Below are 22,070 nucleotides of genomic sequence, written 5' to 3' on the forward strand. Positions count from 1 at the left end.
TGAGAGAGAATCATTGATTAGCTGACTCCTGCAAGCCCCACACAGGGAATCAAGCCTGCAACCCAGGCATGTGCCCTGACCATTACCTTCTGGTTTATAAGTTGACTCTCAACCACTGAGCCACACCAGCCGGGCTTCTTATAATTATTTTTAAGCTGCAGACACATGTTATGTTTATGTACATAAGATACAACACAATTTCTCACAGACTATTTAACTGTAAGGTGGATGGAAGGGAAACTATTAGATAAATGTAAAATATTATGGTTCAGTGTTAGGTTTCAAGTTCCTTTTTAATTCTCTTAATCACATTTCAAAGTGATTTTCATTCATTCAGTCGTCATTTATTTAATATTTATTGAGACTTTCTAGTTGGAGGTACTTTATTTTATTAAATATATTTTATTGTTTTTTTTACAGAGAGGAAGGGAGAGGGATAGAGAATCAGAAACATCGATGAGAGAGAAACATCGATCAGCTGCCTCCTGCACACCTCCTACTAGGGATGTGCCTGCAACCAAGGTACATGCCCTTGACCTGAAATCAAACCCGGGACCCTTCAGTCCGCAGGCCAACGCTCTATCCACTGAGCCAAACCGGTTAGGGCTGGAGGTACTTTATTAAATAGAAGAAGAGCATGGTCCCTGTGGTCAAGCTGCTTAAAATCTGGCAAGGGAAAGAGACAACCAACTAGATCACTACCACATAGGATGGTAAATGCAGATGGAAGGTTCAGAGGGGTGATTCCTGAAATGAGCATTGAAGGCTATCTAAGCCAGAGGAAGAAGAGAGGGACATGGCATTGCAGACCAAGGGGAAAGCATACACAAGCAAGGTAAGAAGCCATTGAAAGAGGGTAAGGGATTTATTTTGCTGGGTTACAGAGTACACAATTAGGAAGTCATGGGAGATTTGATTAAAGATGCAGGCAGAGACCAGATTATGAAAGGCCTTGTAAGATGTATTTGTTAGGTTTGGCTGTGAGTGACTTAAATCCAAAATAATAGTGTAAACAAGACAGAGGTTTATTGCTTTGTCTTGAAAACCACATTTTTGGGTTGCTGGTGGCTGCTGTGATGTTCCACACTGAGTCCAGGACCCAGACTCCCCCTCTTTTTACTGATCCAAACACAATGAATAACTAGCATATCCACAGGCCTTTAAAATAAAAGTGGTTTTATTATAAAATTCTAAAAATGTGCTTTAAAAGACAGTCAAGGGAATACTGCATAATAAGAAGAAATTTATCTTCATGACCCAGACAATCACATAGCAGATTTTATATTGTCCATAGCATCAATATTAAAAAAAAAAACATTCTTCTTTTCAGTTAAGAAGAGTCTTCAGAGCACCATTATTTGAAGGGAAGGTATTCTGCACATCAGAGTTCATCTTTGGTCTGAAATGAAGAAGCAAAATATTTAGAGCCATCAAGAAGTCACACATGAGTTAGGAAGACTTATATTAGTCTATTAATTGTTTTCCCTTAAAGATGAAAGAAGGAAAAAAAAGTCAAGTTACTGCTATAGACTTATAGGGTCCAGAACTGTTTTTGGAATCACTCACGGGTAGAGTTTCATAGTACTGATGCAGAACCCAAACTGTAAAAGGGCCTCGTGTTATGAATGGTCAGTATGATAGGGTACACAATGAAGAAGAAATAAACAAAGCTGTCATTACAGGCCCCCTAACTTCTACAAATAAGTATAATCATTTGACAGCCCTTAAAACACTTAGACAAATATAAAAAAAAAATTTTAAAAAGAGAGAGGAGAGAGGAAGCTGCCCAGTTTCATTTGGAGTCCACAGAAGTGTTCTGACACCAAATCACTAACTTTGTGAGAGGGTACCTTTCAATTCTGGCCCTGTCAGAATTGAAAGGAGAGATCTCCCTTTTTAAAAAAATATTTTTTTAATAATTGGTTTTGTCTCTGGCTTTAACTAATTTTATGGTTTTGCAGCATTGACAAGAGTTAACATTGGTTGATAATGTACCACTTGGTAGAAAATAAGTTCTCAAAACAAAACCAATATAATAAAAACTCTATTATAATGATGTTGCTTAAAAATGTCAATATATATTACAGATATAAATCAGAATTTTATACAATATACATTCCTTCAAACAAAAAACTATAATCAAAACAACCCTCCCCTACTGCACTGTCTTTATACACAACCATGCACACAATTTGAAGATGAAAGACTAGTTTTTTGGTCCTTGCTTTCCTGTAATGCAGCTAGCTGATTCTGAATTAACTTCTTCTTTGCGATCAGTTTGGTTAATCACTAAATGAAAGCATTTATTGGATGACCTTTGAGGTCCTTTTTAGCCTGACAAGTCCCTATGTGAATCTGCCTTTTTTTAAAAATAATTTTTATTGATTTCAGAGAAAAGGAGAGAGAGAGAGATAGAAACATCAATGATGAGAGAGAATCATTGATTGGCTGCCTCCTGCACGCTGCCCCCCACTGGGGATCGAGCCCGCAACCCAGGCATCTGTCCTTGACTAGAATTGAACCTGGGACCTTTCAGTCCTCAGGCTGACACTCTATCCACTGAGCCAAACCAGCTAGGGCTGAACCTGCCTTTTATAAACAAAATCAGTATGTGGTGGTACCAACAGTTTTTGCTTTTCATGAATAATTTGCTAACATGAATAATCATGGTTATATATATTTTCATCTCTAAATTCAAATGCCATACGATGTGAATTCTCACATTAAAAAAAGACCTCCGCCCACTTTGCTGGGAGCTCCTACATCTTCTCACTCAACTGTATCTCAGCACCCTTTCTTTTGCCTTGGAGGCTCCAGGAGAAACTCAGATTATCATTGCCTGACTGAATAAGGACTTGGATCAAAGTTAGTTGTTGCTCTGACATTGGCTGGTTCTGGTTACCTTTTTCCTATGGCACGTGCAAGGAAAGAGGTCATCCTCGGTCTGTGGTTCTACCCTCTTCATGCCCTCTCGGATTTGGGGCTCACTCACTTGTAAATTGGCATATTCCTGTATAAGCAACAATACAGAAGCATTCCTTACATGATGCTTAAAGTATATTTACCAAATTAGATATGCTAAGATTTGCTAGAATATGGTTCCATTTAACTCACACGTGTCAAGTGACAATATGCAAGGTCCACCATACTCCCCTTAAACATTCCACAACAGAGTTTTCGAGGCAGCTGTCCTTTGGACACTGGCTGCCTATTTCTAGGGGATCTCTCCTTATTCATCTTTTATTTATATGACTGGATTTTTAACTTACTTTGCACTGCCTTTGCCTTGCAGTGAAAAAAACTGCGCACATAATCTTCCCTAGACTGAAAATTTGAGGACAGAGACTATTTTTGTCTTACCTACCACGGCTTATATAGAATCAGTTACCATATTCATTATGTGCTCCTTCTGTGACAGGCTCTGGACTAGGTGCTTATACACTAGTATATGTGAGTTGAGTGAATGAACACTACTACCCTGTAGACCTTTAGGAATTTAGATAGTAAATCCCCCGCTCCTTCAGTTTACACCTTCACCCACTCCATCCCTTCACCACCCTCTAGAAGTTAAAAAGGGGAAGAGGCCAGTGCAGACCAGAAAAAGTCTGACTTTATCTTGTAGCAGAGCCTAAGATATGGGGCTCAATATCTGCAATTCTGTGATTAAAAAAAAAAAAAGCTTAATTTATATCTAGTATAATTATTAGCAAATTACTTGCTTACTATTGCTTTTTTTTTTTTAAAGAACCTTTCAAATTGTCAGATATGCTTTAATTATGATCCCTAAACGCTAAGGTCCATGAAATAATTTCTAAGAGAAATCATGGCTCATATGGAGTCAGCACAACAGTTCTAAACATACCTTCCAATATGTAGACAAAGAAATGGTAAGGCAATAAGCAGTAATATTATACAAAGAGAAAATATGAATCCATGCATAGTAATTTTGCAGAATCAGATGCCAATTTCCTAACCAAATACCTCATAGTTCTAACATTAATGCCTTTCCTTTAATGTTGTAGCATTATCCAATAGCTACTCTTTGGTTTTCTTCTTTTTTCAATATTACTTAATGTTTGTCCTTGATTTTCACCCACAGAGGTACATTTATCTCTTTATATAATATACTTTCAGACATTGTTAAGTGAAATTATATTATATTATATAAATTTTTTAATATAAATATTAATATATAAACATATTATATAAATAATATACATAATATCATTTCACTTAACTACTAATATGATCAATTATAAGTTAGATGTCATTTTCTTAGAAAATACTGACCTGGAAAAGTTTAAAGTAATAACAGAATATGTCATCACCCATGAGATTATTTCTTGCAAATTCTTGTCCTGTTTTTGCTATCTTCTTTGCCTATGGAACCAACAACAAAAAAATCCTTTCATGAAACATTTTTTCCCCATGCAGACATAGGAAATCTGATTTTCAGAGTACATTTTAAAAAATATATATTTTATTGATTTTTTATAGAGAGGAAGGGAGAGGGATAGAGAGTTAGAAACATCAATGAGAGAGAAACATCGATCAACTGCCTCCTGCACATCCCCTATTGGGGATATGCCTGCATCCAAGGTACATGCCCTTGACTGGAATTGAACCTGGGACCCTTCAGTCTGCAAGCCGACGCTCTATCCACGGAGCCAAACCGGTTAGGGCCTTCAGAGTACATTTTAGTGGGAAAAATATCTTTGGGGTTAGTCTTTCCTGATACAGGGAACAGTTAACAGAGTATGTTTGTTTTAATTAAAAGGACATTTTTAAGACTTGAGAGTTTGAGAAGTCATTAAACCTTCTAGAATTAAGTCTCTCTTGGAGAGAAAGGGTATACATTAAATGAAGTAACAATGACTTTGTAAAGTAAATGCAGGATTAAGCTTAATGCACTGTCTTACAATTTTTCAGAAATTACTTCCAAGTTTATTTCATGCAATCTCTAATTTTTTTAGCTTTATTTTATTTTTAAAAAATCTTTCTTGTTGAAAGTATTACATATGTCCTCTTTTCCTCCCTATCAACCCCCTCCAGCCCACACCCCACCCCCACTTCCTGCCCCAGGCCTTCCCACCCCACTAACTGCATCCATGGGTTACGCATACATGCATACAAGGTCTTTGGTTGATTACCTCCCACCCATCCACACTCCCCTTCCTTCCCTCTGAGATTCTACACTCTGTTCTATGCTTCCATGTCTCTGGATCCACTCCGTTCATCAGTTTATTTTGTTAATTAGATTCCATATATGAGTGAAATCATATGATACTTGTCTTTCTCTGACTGACTTATTTCACTTAGCATGATACTCTCCAGGTCCCTCCATGCTGTTTCAAAGGGTAAGAGATTCTTCTTTTTTACTGCTGCATAGTATTCCATGGTGTAAATGTACCACAGTTTTTTTATCCACTCATCTACTGATGGGCACTTGGGTTGTTTCCAGGTCTTAGCTATTGTAAATTGTGCTGCTATGAACATAGGGTGCATACATTATTTCTGATTGGTGTTTCGAGTTTCTTAGGATATATTCCTAGAAGTAGGATCACTGGGTCAAATGGCAGTTCCCTATTTAATTTTTTGAGGAAACTCCATACTGTTTTCCATAATGGCTGCACCAGTCTGCATTCCCACCAGCAGTGCACAAGGATTCCTTTTTCTTCACATCCTCCAAATCGCTCATTTTAATCCATAGCAGTTAGTTTTCCCTTCTATCAGGCCAGCTTCCTTAATTTTCATGTTCCTAGTAGAAGTAAGGGAGTGTTGGAGGCTCAGATCAACTTGACTAAAAGAGAAAGCGAAGTCAAAGCCAAGGTTTAGCTTTTTGTTTCATGTGCAGGCTGGACAGTTAATCCAAGCCACAATACCTGTGTTCACCCTGAATGGAATTGGGTTACCCATGGGGCTTCCTATTTATAGGTAAAGGTCTATTCTGAGCCTACTGAGCAGACATTTAAAATGAAGCCATGAGCCTGGCCAGCATGGCTCAGTGGTTGAGCATTGACCTATGAACCAGGAGGTCACAGTTCGATTTCCAGTCAGGGCACATGCCCGGATTGCGGGCTCGATCCCCATTGTGGGGCTTGCAGGAGGCAGCCAATCAATGATTCTCTCTCATCATTGATGTTTCTATCTCTCTCTCCGTCTCTGAAACCAATCAAAATATATTTTAAAAATAAATAAATGAGGCTATGATATTACGGTACAAGGAGACTGACCTTACCTCTTCATCGTGATCTTTTGCCCAGTTAAGTTTTTCTAAAAGATCGCTCAGGTTGCTTTTAACAGGAATGTAATGTTTCCAGGGCTGCAGCTCATTGTAAAAGTGTTCATAGTAGATGGAGTCCTGCTTCAGCACAACACTGTCGCCGACTAGAAGATATGGCAGGCGATATGCTGCGACAGTGCCATCAACGTTTATTTGATACTTGTGCTGTGAAACAGCAGTAAAATGTAAGAACCTCTATAATAATTTCCTTTTTTGTGTACTCTCATTATTCTCCTCCCCTTTCCACACAAAGAGCCCCACTGTCCTCAGATATAAACTGGCCAGATTTTGCCCACTGCTTTCACCATTTAGTAACTGCTATTATATAACGTGCTGACCTAGAGTTGAAGGCTTATTTTGATGCTCTCTTAAATTTCACAGACCACAAGTCTAATGTTGAAGCAGCCAATAAAATAATAAACTGTTGTCCTCAGGCTACAACCTAAAGAAAGATTGATTTATGGTGACTTTAATTTCCCTACTACTTAATTCATCGCATGTGAGCACCTGCTGAGGGCACATTCTATACCATGTTAACCATACCTTTTAAACATTAGGTGGCCACACACAAGTCTTAAGGAAATTAACAAGCTCTGAGGCAAGTACATCTCTGAATAAAAATATTCATAGCATTGTGTTAATCAATGGTCTTTAGTTGTAGCAAATTCAATAGATAGGAACAAAGCAAAGGCATGACAGAATACCTTGAGAATGTATGGCTGGTATTAACTCTCTTTGGTTTTACCATGTTTCAAACATCTCTGTGATACGCATATGGAAATACTGACAACTCAACTTATGCAATTCTTTAGGTCTACCTGCTGCCATGTGACCCATCAACAACAAAAAACAAACTTGGCCAAATACAGCATAGACAGAGCTCACTAATCACTTGCCTTACCCACCTTTCTCACCACCACATGGGACTTCAAAAACTACTCATTGGTCTAGACCAGTGGTCGGCAAACTCATTAGTCAACAGAGCCAAATATCAACAGTACAACGACTGAAATTTCTTTTGAGAGCCAAATTTTTTAAACTTAAACTATATAGGTAGGTACATTGTTATTAACTTAATTAGGGTACCCCTAAGCTGGCCTTTGCTAAAAACGTCCTCAATCTGATTGAGGCATGTGGCTCGCGAGCCGCAGTTTGCCGACCACTGGTCTAGAGAACAGGGCAGTATCCTACTGCGTGAAAAGTGGAGTTGCTAGAAAAAGGACCACTCCCTGGGAAACATGAGCAATACACCTTCTAGCTACAGAAAGAATTCCCACGCAGACCATTTGGATGGATTTCAAGTCATTTCCCCTATTAAGAGACACCTGGTTTACATCTTCTTTAGTCTGTTGTCAAGCTGTGGCTCTGGGAAGAAGTATTTGTAAAACCACTTACATGTATCTATTAATAAAAAAGATTTTGGAGCTGAAATGTACTACCTTGGGGGTCAACTGAGGGGAAAAATTATAGCTCTCCCCTGGCCCCAAGCTCCCTGATATACATTTAATGTCAGGGCTGGGTACTGAGTACAGTCCCTGGGGCCCCATGCCCTGAAAGTCACTGAGTTTTATGCTCATCTCTCCCATCCCCGTGAGTTATAGGCCTCAATTTCTCTCCCCGAAATGAAGATACAGTATTCCCTTGAACAACATGGGGTTTAGGGACACGGACTCCTCCCCCTCCCCAGCACTGTCAAAGTCATGCAAATAACTTCTTTTTCTTCTTTCCTTTCTAACTTTTGATTCCCTCCAAACAGCTGTCCCTTCGTATCCTTGGAGGATTGGTTCCAGGACCCCCACAGATACCCAAATCCACAGGTGATCAAGTTCCTTATATAAAATGGCAAAGATCAATGCACATAGCCGGCCATCCACGTCTGCGGATTCCCAGCCTCACATAAATACACTGTTTTTGATCTGCAGTCGACTGAATCCATGGATTCAAAAGCTGGGGAAATAGAGGGCTGACTGTATATTGAGAAAAACCAGCCTGTAAATGGGTCTGTGCAGTTCAATCCCATGTTGTTCAAGGGTCAACTGTATTTGGAAAAACAAAAAAGGACTGGTCACAGATGATGCCATACCTTGAAGAAATCAAAAAATGAAATGTGTTTCACAATGGGACCATAGAGGCTTTCATCGTGTTTAAAGAAGAAAAAGTTGGTGAAGGCAGCATCTATGAGCTCTGGGTGTTTTCTGCTGAGTTTAACCAGCTCAAGTCTCTCTTTTCGGCTGTCTCGGCCTCTCCAGACAGCTGTGGAGTTTTTGCTTTCCCAGGGAGGACCCGTGTTAGCTTGCACAGACATCATATCCAGACTTACTCTGGAAGACAGAAAGTACAACACATTTTCCCTCCAAACCATCACATTGCAAAGGTTGTTGGGAAAGAACTCACCAGGGGGGAAAAAAAACCAAGGCTCTGGGTCATCTGTGACCCGTCTCTCACCGGCCCATGGTTTCCAGAACAGAGTCCGTCAGGTCGTAGGTGGGCATCACGATATCCTTGGAGTCTGTGGAGCCACACCAGGAAAAGATCGGATGAATGTGTGGACTGGATTTCTTTTTTTCCAAAGGCCAATCTCCCAAATTAACAAAAAACTCCACATCAGGCATCCTCACCTAGGAAAAAGAAAAGAGCTTACCAACATGTCTTGCACTGTATAATGCCTTCTGTTGATCAATGTGTGTCCTTGTACACAGAGGTGAGGACATACAGGGATAATGCCTTGTGAGGACAGAGACTAGAGCGATGCAGCTGCAAACCAAGGAATGCCAAGTATTGCTGGGCACCACCGGAAGTCAGAAGAGCCCAGAAGGGTTCTCCTCTATAGGTTTCAGTGGAAGCACAGCCCTGCTGGCGCCTTGATTTTGGACGTCTGGCCTCCAGAACTGTGAAAGAGTGAATTCCTGTTGTGTGAAGCCACCCAGTTTGTGGTACTTTATTACAGCAGCCCTAGGACATTAACACAGGCACCCCACAAGGCAGAAAACTTCAGAATAGCATTATAAGAAGACCCAAATAGGACACGCCTGATATGGTTATTATTTTTAGTTTGAAAAATTATATTTTAAACCTGGGCTTACATTGTTTATTTTATATCAAAGAAATACTTACTTTTCTAGTCAAAGAAAGTAGGATGGCATCCATGAAAATTCTAAAACCTACATGTTCACCATGGGTCTTGATATAAACCTGGAAGAAAATTGAATGTTTGTTACGTTAGTCTAGAAGTATTGGCAGGCTTCACTGAGATAAAGCTTATCAGAATGATCCTCAGGATGATTTTTAGTAAAACTACATACCTAGTTGTAGCCAAATGGCCAAAATAAAAAAATCACTAAGATAGACAAGCAAACCTCAAGCACAAATTGTACCTTGTGAGGACATAAGGAAGGCCAAGAGACATATGAAAACATGCTCAAAGTCATTTTTTTTAAAAAATATATTTTAGTGATTTTTCACAGAGAGGAAGGGAGAGGGATAGAGAGCCAGAAACATCGATGAGAGAGAGACATCGACCAGCCGCCTCCTGCACACCCCCCACCGGGGGATGTGCCCGCAACCAATGCACATGCCCCTGACCGGAACCGAACCCGGGACCTTCCAGTCCGCAGACCGATGCTCTATCCACTGAGCCAAACCAGTCTCGGCTCAAAGTCATTAATCATCCTAGAGATGCAAGTCAAAACGACAATGAGGTACCATCTCACACCTGTCAGAATGGCTATTATCAACAAATCAACAAACGACAAGTGCTGGCGAGGATTCGGAAAAAAAGGAACCCTTGTGCACTGCTGGTGGGAATGCAGACGGTGCAGCCACTGTGGAGAACAGTATGGAGTTTCCTCAAGAAACTAAAAATGGAACTCCCATTTGACCCAGTAATCCCACTTCTAGAAATATATCCCAAGAAACTAGAAACAACAATCAGAAAGGATATATGCACCCTTATGTTCATAGCAGCACAATTTACAATAGCTAAGATTTGGAAACAGCCTAAGTGCCCATCAGCATATGAGTGGATTAAAAAACTGTGGTACATCTATACAATGCAATACTATGCTACTGTAAAAAGGAAGGAACTCCAACCATTAGCAACAGCATGGATGGTCCTGGAGAGCATTATGCTAAGAGAAATAATTCAGTCAGAGAAAGATAAATATCACATGCTCTCACTCATTTGTGGAATATAGCTGGGGCCTGATGAGGCGGGGATCTCCCTTTCCCGTGGCCAGCACGGAGAGAGATGAAATGGGTTCTTGGTAGAGGCGGCCGGGGATTGAGAAACAATGAAATAAAGAGAGTCGACACAGAAATAGATTCAAGCTGGGTCCCGGGTGGGTCGCTGACCTCTTCTGCTGGAGAGACAGACGGCTGCCCTGAGCCACGCAGCACATTTATTTATTTTCCAATATACAAGGGGGTTTCACCGGAAAACTTAGGATCAAAGGAGCTTGGGAGGGCCCAGGTCCTATTCACTCCCTCTTTCCCGGTGCTAGACTGGATTTACATCTCAAAGCCCTCTCCTGGTACCTGGACAAAGGTAAGTTAGGAACTGATAACACCCCCGCATTCTTGGGGGGCGTGTAACTGAGACAAGACTCTGCCAATGCCTCGGGCTCAGTTATCAACAATTTGAAGAATTGTTGTCCCTGTGTCTTCCTAGGGGGCCCTCTACAGAATATAATGAACAACAGACACAGATGAACAAAAACAGATCCAGAGACAGAGAAGCATCTATCAGGCCATCAAACCTCAGAGGGAAGGTAGGGGAGGGTGCAGGTAAGGGGGAGAGATCAACCAAAGGACTTGTTTGCATGCATATAAGCCTAACCAATGGACACAGACACCAGGAGGGTGAGGTCATGAGCGGGGGTGGTGGTGGTGTCGGGGAGGCAATGGGGGGATAAGGACACATATGTAATACCTTAATCAATAAATAAAGAAAAAAATTGTACCTTGTTATCCTTCACGGTATAGTGACACAAGCTCTGCCTTTGTCCAAATCTCTTTGGGATTTCTTCTGCAATCTTTTCTGGATCAACAGTAGGGAAATGTACCAGATCTCTCTGAATCTGAGCGATGGTTTCTGGGCAGTTCATCTCCTGTAGCCAGGCTGCACTATCTTCCAAAGGACAGTCACAATTCTCGTGGTAAACCGGCCCTAATTACACACAAGCAACAAATTATACAGTAATAATTTCAGCATTTGAAACACGTAACAAATATCCATTATATGACTTCACAAATGTTGCCGAGGTTATTAGGAAGGGTATTTTGTCTTCTGTTCTGACAGCTCTTCACAGTAAGGTCGTGATATTTTCACAGTGAGGCCTGCTTTGCATGCGTTCAATGGAAAGCCAATAGTAACTAATTTTTGCCCACAGTGGCTATTATAATCCATTATTTTTTATGTTTTGTGTACTTAAAAATAAGCAAACATTGGTAAAAATATATCAAAGGAGTATATCTTTTTTTAATGAAAGACAAAAGTGATATAAAATTAATATTTCAATGATCTTTTATAAGAACAGTTTCTTAAAGTGTCTAAGGTATTTTCCTCAATGAGTAAATTATCATCAATCATCAATAACAATGTAGGTAAACAAAGAACCACTATTATGTTTGCTTGTTTTGAGAATTAGGCAAAAACAAGAGCAATCTTCAACATAGTTCATTCAGCCCAGCCGGTGTGGTTAAGTGGTTGAGCATTTATGAACCAGGAGATCATAGTTTGATTCCCATTCAGGGCACCTGCCCTGGTTGCAGGCTCAGTGCCCAGTAGGGGGCGTGCTGGAGGCAGCAGATCAATGATTCTCTCCCCCTTTCTGGAAAAAAAAAAGTTCATTCATATTGTAATTAAATGATTATATGTTTATAGAAATAATATTAACAAAATATAGCAGAATCTGAATTGAGATTTTACTGTCATTCCTTTCTATAATTTTCAGATTCCCAACTGACCCAGGCAGTAGTCGACAATGGAATATTTTTTTAAGGTTTATATTGTACCATGTGGTCCTGGTGGAATGTGGAAAATATATATATTTTTTTAAAATATATTTTATTGATTTTTTACAGAGAGGAAGAGAGAGGGATAGAGAGCTAGAAACATTGATCAGCTGCCTCTTGCACACCCCCCACTGGGGATGTGCCCGCAACCAAGGCACATGCCCCTGACCAGAATCGAACCCGGGACCCCTCAGTCCGCAGGCCGACGCTCTATCCACTGAGCCAAACCGGCTTCGGCAGAATGTGGAAAATATTTTTAAAACATTTGCCTTTGTTGGAGGTGGGGGACAAGAAAAATTTGTGTCTCTGTATATACACTGCTTTTCCACTGTGTTAGGGTACTATCTCCATTGATATGGAAGGATATGGCTCTAGGTAATGCAGCTGCAGTCTCATCCTATACAAAAAAAAAAAAAAAATCAGAATTTCTCCAGAAAAATACTATTGGAACAAAAACAAACAAAAAACAACTGATGCCCTAGCCCAGTGATGGCGAACCTATGACACGCGTGTCAGCACTGACACGTGTAGCCATTTTTGATGACACGCGGCCGCTGAGGCGGCTGCATGCCGAGGATGAAACATTTGCGAAATAATGTTTTTTCCTCAAAGTGACATACTACCCTAGTTATGCTCAGTTTTTTGGCGAAGTTTGACACACCAAGCTCAAAAGGTTGCCCATCACTGCGGGCCTAGCCGGTTTGGCTCAGTGGATGGAGTGTCGGCCTGCGGACTGAAGGGTCCCAGGTTCGATTCTGACCAAGGGCACATGCCTGGGTTGCGGTCTCGATCCCCAGTAGGGGGCGTTCAAGAGGTAGCTGATCAGTGATTCTCTCTCATCATTGATGTTTCTATCTCTCTATCCTTCTCTCTTCCTCTCTGAAATTAATAAAAATATATTAAAAAAAAAACACACCAAAAAATAACTGTTAACTTCTCCCTTTTGCTTCAAGCCCTTTCTCTTCCTGAAGTGATCAAATTTCAATAATGCTTATCAGTTACTTGTCACATACCTCCAATCAAGTAAGTGTAATCTATGACCATATTGTATATAGCTTGATTATTCTTGTTAATTTTGTGTCTTCAGGGAACAAATTCTCTATTAGTATGTTCTTCCTTCTTTAGTGAATTATAATTTCCATTCAAATCTTGCATTTCCTCAGGACTCTCAATTTAGCTTTCAAGGAGAAAATGTCTGTTTTTTTCTTTTAGTGAAAAAATATCATGCTAACTTTTTTAAAAAATTAAATGACAGGCATCATTGTATTCAAATTGTTGTTTTAAAATTATGTTCCAAATTACCTTTTAAAATATATGGGGATTTGGCCACATGTTGACCTTGGAATTTAACTTCAACCTTCAGATTTTTGTAGCTTGCATACATTCTGTATCTGACTATGAAGGACCCATCCTTGCGGTCTAAAACCTGGACGCCAACTCTAGTGAATTGCTCATCTGGTGCCGAGATTTTAATCTGGAATATCTTTTCACCTGGAGAAGATGTGAACCTGTGATGGGTAGAAGAATAATATAGAAAGATTCTTTTAAGGAACAAATGCACAAAGATTATGCTGTCCAGTCTGTGAACCTTACTCTTCTCCTTCATGTTCTCCCCCGAACATACAGTTGTCTTCTCTGTTATACTTTGAGTATCAGAATGAATATGATGGATCAGAGATTTAAAAAAAGAAGAGGATGCCAATGGCCAAGATAACATAAAACAGTTTCATTAGAAAATTGCAAGGGAATATGGTAATAAGCTCATCTATGTAAACATAGAATGCATTTATGCATTTCATATATAAAACTATTCTTATCAACCTACTATTTATTTTATGTCCATCACATATGGAAATTTGTGATCAAATTGTCCTCTAAAAATATTTTGAAAAATCTCTCTCAATGATTCTTTTAAAAATTAGTATTATAGCCCAGGTCAGTGTTTGTCAGTGGTTAGTCAGCCTATGAATGGAAAGGTTGTGGGTTCAATTCCCAGTCAAGGGCACTTACCTGGGTTGCAGATTCCAGCATTCAGGAGGCTCCCTTACATCAATATTTTTCTCTCTCTCTCCTCCTCCCTCCCTCCCTTTTATTCTCTCTCTCTCTCAAAAAAAAAAAAAAAAAATCAATGGAAAAAATATCCTTAAATGAGGATTAACAACAACAAAAATTATAAATCATGCCCAGCATGGGCAAAAGCCAGCAGGTAGTGTATCATCTAAGTGATACAGTATGAAAGGTTTTTTTGAGTGAGTGCTCCTCCAATTATACTATTTAATATCTTTTATTTGCTTTGGAAAACGTATTTCCAAGGTTTTTTTTCTTTCCTACAAAATATACATGGTGAGCAATTAAAAAAAGACAATTTCAAAGTATGTAAATTCTAGACATAAGTTTTGAGTATAATTTCAGTTGTTGAGTTCAATGGAGTGAAATAAACGTTTGTTGCAAACACATATACTTTCCCTCTAAACTCTAAAGTTTCAAATAGTGCTTGATTGATTCTTTTTGCGTTTCAAAGCACGTTTACCTGCAGATGTGCACCTGGAAACGGCGGGCAGCACCAGGGAAAAAGGAAACCACGTTTCTCACAGCTGGATCTAAATTCCTCATTACAGCTTATGCAAAAGTAGCTGTCTCTCTAGTTATGTGGGAATCTCTATGAAAATGGCCAGGAGAAGAGCTAATTCGGAATTATTTCGAAAGCTCTGAGAAAGATTGGTTGGCACGGAGAAAGACAGTTACCACCAGATGTGGAGAGCACCCAAAGATCCTGACATGTCCACTGCCGTGGAGAAAGGAGTTCTTGGGCGGATAACACTGGACAGAAGTAACGGTACGCCTTCACTGCATTCCAAAATAGTCAGGCAGCTGTTTCTCCACTTACCTATTTCCGGACGCGTCCACCGCCTGAATGTAGAAATAGCGCGCGGGAAGAACAACAGCGGCTTTGAGCCCCGGCCCCCATACTTCACTCTTCTCTGGGCTCAGGCGCCTCTCTCCGCCGGTCTCAGCAAACGCTGGCACTGTCCCCAGAAAGAAGGAGTAAAGCAGCAAAATGCTAAACATTTACGAGACGGACTATCAAATAATCCACGAGTAACTGAAGTGTAAAAAGGCGGACAGAACGAGCTGTGGTTTGGGGGTAAGGGCACGTTGGCCAATCGCAGCAGCAAAACACGGCTCCTTAGAGGTGTCGCTTGCTTGTGCGGGGGCAGGCGCGCGGGTCTCCACGTTCCCCAGGAAAATCAGAACCGGAGCGCAGGCTTGTACAGCTGAAGGTCAGTCGTTCTGCTGAAACGGGCAAGGACCACACTGCTCCTCTTTCTCGGGACAATGATAAACTTGCGTTGCTCCTGCAACTGGAGCATCATCGGGGGGAGAATCCGTCTCAGGTTCCAGCCCAAGGTGCCCGGCGAGGGGATTGGCCCCGCGCGTCGGGCCCGGCTGAGTAAGGCTTTCTCTAAGTGGATAGCGGATGGACACGCGTCCCGGCGCCGTGGCTTCCTGGGACGTGTAGTTCGCGACCGGACCAGCGGAAATCCTGCCAGGTTTTCCCATCTCTCACTCATTTATTTGTTTGGCGGTCAGGGCTTCCAGGGAACAGATACATACTACCTCTCCAGTAGAAGGGCACGCCGGCCTGGAGGCACAGCTAAGATTTCTTTCTTTCGATGGTCACTAGATCCTCCGCACCTGCAGGGGTCAGGTGTAAAACACGATGAAAGGAAGGTCTGTCAATGCTATCTGACGATTGGTCTCCGGGCGCAGCCGTCCCAGGGCGCTGTCCCCCAGCTGTCCGATGGGACGAGAGACGCCAGCCCCAGGGTAACCCGAGGAACGTCGCAGGCTGCGCGCGGGAACCTGTGATTGGGATCCGTAGCGGGGTTTCGCCGCGGCCGCAGCGACCCAACCCCACCGAACGGGCTAAAGGTACCCGGGGCGATGGGCAGAACCCAAGTGGCTGTCGGCGGCGCTGCGCCCTGCGCGCCGGGTCTTGAGCCAGGCACCCGGGCGCCGCGGGCTGGGCCTGGTGCGGGCGGCCCGCCTGTTCTAGGTGCCGCCAACGCTGCCGGGGCGGCCCAGGGCCGTGGGCTCTCCGGACCCCGGGAGCGGTCCAAGTGGAGGTCACTGCGTCGGTACTCGTTCTCCTGGGGGAAAAGTGGAGTGACGAGCTGGGCCGCAGGAGGCAGGCGAGGAACGAGTCCCCTCGGGAACAAAGCCCGATTTGGAGTGGCCCCCGCGCGTACCGGGGGCTCATGCCAGGAGCCCGTCTGGCTCCCAGCCACGCTCCGTAGGGCCCGGCCCGGCGCGCGCGGTGGCCATCCCTCCGCCCCTGGGCGCCCACCGCGGGGCCAAAGGTGGTCTCCGGGAGCCTCCTCCTCTTCCTCCCTCCCTCCCTCTCTGGACCTTGCCAGCTGCCCCGATAACCCACACGGGCCGGTGGCTCCGACAAAGTGGGCCTGGGCGGGAGGGTTTCCTTTTCTGTTTTCGTTTTTGTTCTTGCATTCGTAAGGATCTAAACCCGTGCATTCCAAAGCCCGAATCCGGGGATCTTTTCGCCCGGGTACGACTGCTCACGTTCCACCAGCCCCAGCACCTGGAGCACCCGGAGCGTCCTGGGGCGGGTGGGAGGAGGCCACCCGCCAGCCTCTGCCCACTCCCCCTGGCGGTGAACTGCGGCTTCCGGCCGAGGGAGAAGGGCGGGAGGAGGGGCCGGGAGGCCTGGCTGAGGGCGCGCGGGCCGGGGAGACCGGCGGAGGGGCGCGGGCAGGGGGCGCAGCCACGCTTTTTCCTCTCGGCCGGCGCCGTGTACGCTCAGACCGGCTCAGCGCGGCGGGCATCGGGCTGCGCGAAGGTCTCCTCTGACCCGGAGGCCTCCGAGCCCCACTGCGCTGCTAGCTTTGCAGAGGAGGGCGGTCGGAACACCGCTCGCCTCCCGGGGAACCTGAACTCGACCCTGGCCAGTACGCGGGTGGACCCCCGGTCACCATCACAGGCCGGCCCTCTGTCAGGCGAGTGGTTCAGGTCTGATGGAGGAAGTGGGGCCTGGGGGTCGTGGGGAAGGATGCGGGGTGGGGGGCGGGGGGCGGGGGAGGGGACGGAGACCAGAAGCACTGGGGCTTAGCGTGTGTGTGTGTGTGTGTGTGTGTGTGTGTGTGTGTGTGTGTCCCGTCTGGCCCTCCAGCATTCCGTCCTTTGTAAGGCATTTACCCATGCCTGTGTCTCAGTGGCCTTCCTTAGAGAAGATAGATCATTATAGTTGTCATACGTGGAAAGCTTTTCTGAAGACTTAAGATGTTACGTTCTCTAAGCAAACTTGATCCTTAAAATACTGATTTAAACTATAGCTAGAAAAGAATGCAACCTAGGCAGTGAGTATCTTTACAAATGGAACGTTTAGTTTGCAAAAACAGTTCAAATCGTTATTTTAGCAGTGCATTTAGAGCTGGCCGTTTTATGATAACATTTTGTTGGCACACAGTTAATAACTTTGGTTGCTTGTGCCATGATCTTACGAATAAATCATAATTTGATCATTACATGCTGCAGTCATTAGTAAATCTTAATATAGCATCGTCTCACTTAGACCAGGGAACTTCAGTTTTCACAGAGAAGAAGAGGCTCCTTGACTAAAACTCCAGTTCTTAATTACTAAGGCCACTCCACTCCTGGTGAGCCCTCCTGGAATCTGGGCTCTTAAGCCTTGGTTTGCAATAATGCCTGACATGATGTAGGCATTTAAGAATAGGTATTTGTAGAAGATACTTCTATAAATGCTGGACTTGGGAATTCAATCGTCAGGAAAACCAGACTTACAAGAGGCAGACATTCATCATATAAGCACACACATGTATAAATGTAATATCGCACCCTGGTTAAAACCTGTGAAAGAAAGGTGTCTGAGCATATAGCATATACAGGGTGACCAGGACTGTTTTGATGAGCAATGAAAGCATCTACCCTGCCCCCCAAAGTGACATTTGAAGGATATCTGAAGGATAAATGGAAATTAATTAAATAGAGAGGGTGAGTGGGAGTAAACAGCATTCAGAGACTGGAAATATGGTCAGAGTGGAGGGAGTGCAGAGAGAGGAAGGGGGAGAGGGAGAATGAGGTGGGTCTAGGTTAGGAGTTGGCTTTTGTTTCTAACAGCAGAGGGTTCTAGGCAGAGGAGTTCTATGATGCATGCTTTCCTTTCTAATATCTATGCACAGGCCAGATTTGAAATGTCAACTCGGGAGGAGTGGAGGGGGCTAGGAGTGGGAATGGTCTATAAAAATAGGGACAAAAGCTGATACAAGGTCTGAGAAAACTGAGAGCTGTGGGCTATGGAGTGGAGGGACAAACTACCTCTCTGTACTTCACTATCTGCTGAGGCTATAGTTACAGTAGAATACAATAATTTGTCTCTATAATGTCTCTGTCATCAGTAATAATTTGTGCTTAGTTCTCTTGTAAGAAAGCCTGAGGACACAATAATACTAGCACCCTTGGTCTCATGGAGATCTCACTGAAGAGAAAAGGCAGGAGCAGACAGATAAGGAAAGAAAGTAATAGTAGTGTTTGGGTTGTGGGATTTGGATAATTTTTACTTTCTCTGTAATATCTCTTGGTACTTTGTAATATTTTTCTGTAATTGGTTTTACTTATGTGGTAAAATTTATAAATATTACAGGTTTTCAAAGACAAATTTCCATAAACAGTGGTTTAATAAGGAAGTTTGCAAACTGCTTTACATTTACTCTTGGCCTTTATTGACAATATAAAATGTGCTTTTATGGTGATAAAATTTTTATTTTATTTTATTTTGGTAAAAGCATAACCAAAGACATCATTTTGATCACTGACCACTATTTAAAAGCAATCAAATCCAAAACACAAACCCATAACAACAAATTCAGACTGTTAAATGCTTTATTAATCAATTATTATGTTCTTTCTTTTTTTTAGCTTCCAGAAGCTCAGCCCCTTTTCTGTGCAAATGCAGTAATTTCCCTTTGCATATGTTTTTTAAAAAATATATATATTTTATTGATTTTTTACAGAGAGGAAGGGTAAAGGATAGAGAGTTAGAAACATCGATGAGAGAGAAACATGGATCAGCTGCCTCCTGCACACCCCCTACTGGGGATGTGCCCGCAACCAAGGTACATGCCCTTGACCGGAATCGAACCTGGGACCCCTTCAGTCCGCAGGCCGATGCTCTATCCACTGAGCCAAACTGGTTAGGGCTGCATATGTTTTTTTTTTTTTTTTTTTTAAATTTCTTTATTGATTAAGGTGTCACATATTTGTCCTCATCCCCCCATTCCCATCCCACCCCTCTCCCCACGCATGCCCCAATCCCCTGTTGAACTTAACCGTTGGATAGGCTTATATGCATGCATACAGGTCCTTTGGTTGAACTCTCCCCCTCCCCCCACCCTCCTCCTACCCTCCCTTATCCTCCCTCTGAGGCCCGATAGTCCGATCAATGCCTCCTTGCTTCTGGTTCTGTTCTTGTTCCTCAGACTATGTTGTTCATCATTTCCCCTAGATGAGCGAGATCATATGTCACTAGATATATACTAATAAGCACTGAATGTGAGACGAGCAATAATAGTTATGCTGACAGGCAAATGAATCAGTCTGTGGCGAGCTTCCCCCTGGACCACCAGTTCTTTTGAGACCCAATTTCAATGTCCAGTAGTTCCTTATGTGTACATGTCAGCACTGACCCCCCAGCTCTGGATGGTGGACAAATGGCGGTAACGGAGGTCCGACTCCCTCTGGTTTGGTCTCGGCCGAACCCAGGGGCACGGCGTCACCCGGACTAAGGGGCACGTGGCCTCACCCATACCCAAGGGGCGCGTGGTCTCACCCGGGCCTGGGACCCAGCCTCACCCGGATGGATCCAGGGGCACACGGCCTCACCCGGACCCAGGATCTGGCTTCACCCGTACCCAGGGACACTTGGCCTCTCCCAGACCCAGGGGCACGTGGCCTCGCCCGGGCCTAGGTGCACGAGGCCTCACCCGGATCCAGGGACACATGGTCTCACCTGGACCCAGGGACGCTTAGCCTCTCCCAGACCCAGGGGCCCGTGGCCTCACCCGGGCCTAGGTGCACGAGGCCTCATCCGGATCCAGGGACACATGGTCACACCCGGACCCAGGGACGCTTGGCCTCTCCCAGACCCAGGGCCACTTGGGCTCACCCGGGCTTAGGTGCACGAGGCCTCACCCGGATCCAGGGACCCATGGTCTCACCCGGACCCAGGGACGCTTGGCCTCTCCCAGACCCAAGGCCACTTGGGCTCACCTGGGCCTAGGTGCACGAGGCCTCATCCGGATCCAGGGACGCATGGTCTCACCCGGACCCAGGGACGCTTGGCCTCTCCCAGACCCAGGGCCACTTGGGCTCACCCGGGCCTAGGTGCACGAGCCTCACCCGGATCCAGGGACGCATGGTCTCACCCGGACCCAGGGACGCTTGGCCTCTCCCAGACCCAGGGCCACTTGGGCTCACCTGGGCCTAGGTGCACGAGGCCTCATCCGGATCCAGGGACTCATGGTCTCACCCGGACCCAGGGACGCTTGGCCTCTCCCAGACCCAGGGCCACTTGGGCTCACCCGGGCCTAGGTGTACGAGGCCTCACCCGGATCCAGGGATACAAGGTCTCACCCGGACCCAGGGACGCTTGGCCTCTCCCAGACCCAGGGCCACTTGGGCTCACCTGGGCCTAGGTGCACGAGGCCTCACCCGGATCCAGGGACGCATGGTCTCACCCGGACCCAGGGACGCTTGGCCTCTCCCAGACCCAGGGCCACTTGGGCTCACCCGGGCCTAGGTGCACGAGGCCTCACCCGGATCCAGGGACGCATGGTCTCACCCGGACCCAGGGACGCTTGGCCTCTCCCAGACCCAGGGCCACTTGGGCTCACCCGGGCCTAGGTGCACGAGGCCTCACCCGGATCCAGGGACGCATGGTCTCACCCAGACCCAGGGACGCTTGGCCTCTCCCAGACCCAGGGCCACTTGGGCTCACCCGGGCCTAGGTGCACGAGGCCTCACCCGGATCCAGGGACGCATGGTCTCACCCGGACCCAGGGACGCTTGGCCTCTCCCAGACCCAGGGCCACTTGGGCTCACCCGGGCCTAGGTGCACGAGGCCTCACCCGGATCCAGGGACGCATGGTCTCACCCGGACCCAGGGACGCTTGGCCTCTCCCAGACCCAGGGCCACTTGGTATCACCCGGGCCTAGGTGCACGAGGCCTCACCCGGATCCAGGGACGCATGGTCTCACCCGGACCCAGGGACGCTTGGCCTCTCCCAGACCCAGGGCCACTTGGGCTCACCCGGGCCTAGGTGCACGAGGCCTCACCCGGATCCAGGGACGCATGGTCTCACCCGGACCCAGGGACGCTTGGCCTCTCCCAGACCCAGGGCCACTTGGGCTCACCCGGGCCTAGGTGCACGAGGCCTCACCCGGTTCCAGGGACGCATGGTCTCACCCGGACCCAGGGACGCTTGTCCTCTCCCAGACCCAGGGCCACTTGGGCTCACCCGGGCCTAGGTGCATGAGGCCTCACCCGGATCCAGGGACGCATGGTCTCACCCGGACCCAGGGACGCTTGGCCTCTCCCAGACCCAGGGCCACTTGGGCTCACCCGGGCCTAGGTGCACGAGGCCTCACCCGGATCCAGGGACGCATGGTCTCACCCGGACCCAGTGACGCTTGGCCTCTCCCAGACCCAGGGCCACTTGGTCTCACCCGGGCCTAGGTGCAC

General features: G+C 45.2%; 2 protein-coding genes across 8 annotated transcripts in view; one reads left to right on the top strand and one right to left on the bottom strand.

Moving 5' to 3' along the window:
* Nucleotides 1–1,155: 1,155 nt before the first annotated feature.
* On the bottom strand, nt 1,156–15,662 carry POGLUT2 (protein O-glucosyltransferase 2). 3 transcript variants are annotated; one of them, XM_054720260.1, is made up of 10 exons: nt 15,183–15,662; nt 13,598–13,803; nt 11,242–11,447; nt 9,398–9,475; nt 8,729–8,901; nt 8,367–8,604; nt 6,239–6,448; nt 4,291–4,380; nt 2,903–3,010; nt 1,156–1,399 (listed from the first exon to the last, which is right to left on the bottom strand). In XM_054720260.1, the coding sequence occupies exons 1-10, from the start codon at nt 15,362–15,364 to the stop codon at nt 1,382–1,384; spliced, it is 1,509 nt and encodes a 502-aa protein (XP_054576235.1). In that variant the 5' UTR covers nt 15,365–15,662; the 3' UTR covers nt 1,156–1,381. The 3 variants fall into 3 exon arrangements, with proteins under 3 accessions (XP_054576235.1, XP_054576236.1, XP_054576234.1); XM_054720261.1 differs by lacking the exon at nt 2,903–3,010; XM_054720259.1 differs by lacking the exon at nt 1,156–1,399 and having other exon boundaries at nt 2,867–3,010.
* Nucleotides 15,663–15,843: 181 nt separating this feature from the next.
* The window catches only part of BIVM (basic, immunoglobulin-like variable motif containing), a 44,333-nt gene continuing 38,106 nt past the window's right edge, over nt 15,844–22,070 (top strand). For 2 of the 5 annotated variants that reach the window (XM_054719957.1, XM_054719956.1), the window contains exon 1: nt 15,847–16,228. The gene's annotated coding sequence lies outside the window, so the exon portion shown is untranslated. Of the gene's footprint in view, nt 16,229–17,017; nt 17,324–22,070 lie in introns of those variants that run through there. The other 3 variants (XM_054719955.1, XM_054719952.1, XM_054719954.1) reach the window with 3 other exon arrangements.

The sequence above is a fragment of the Eptesicus fuscus genome, chromosome 8 (genome assembly GCF_027574615.1).
Source record: "Eptesicus fuscus isolate TK198812 chromosome 8, DD_ASM_mEF_20220401, whole genome shotgun sequence".
NCBI lineage: Eukaryota > Metazoa > Chordata > Mammalia > Chiroptera > Vespertilionidae > Eptesicus > Eptesicus fuscus.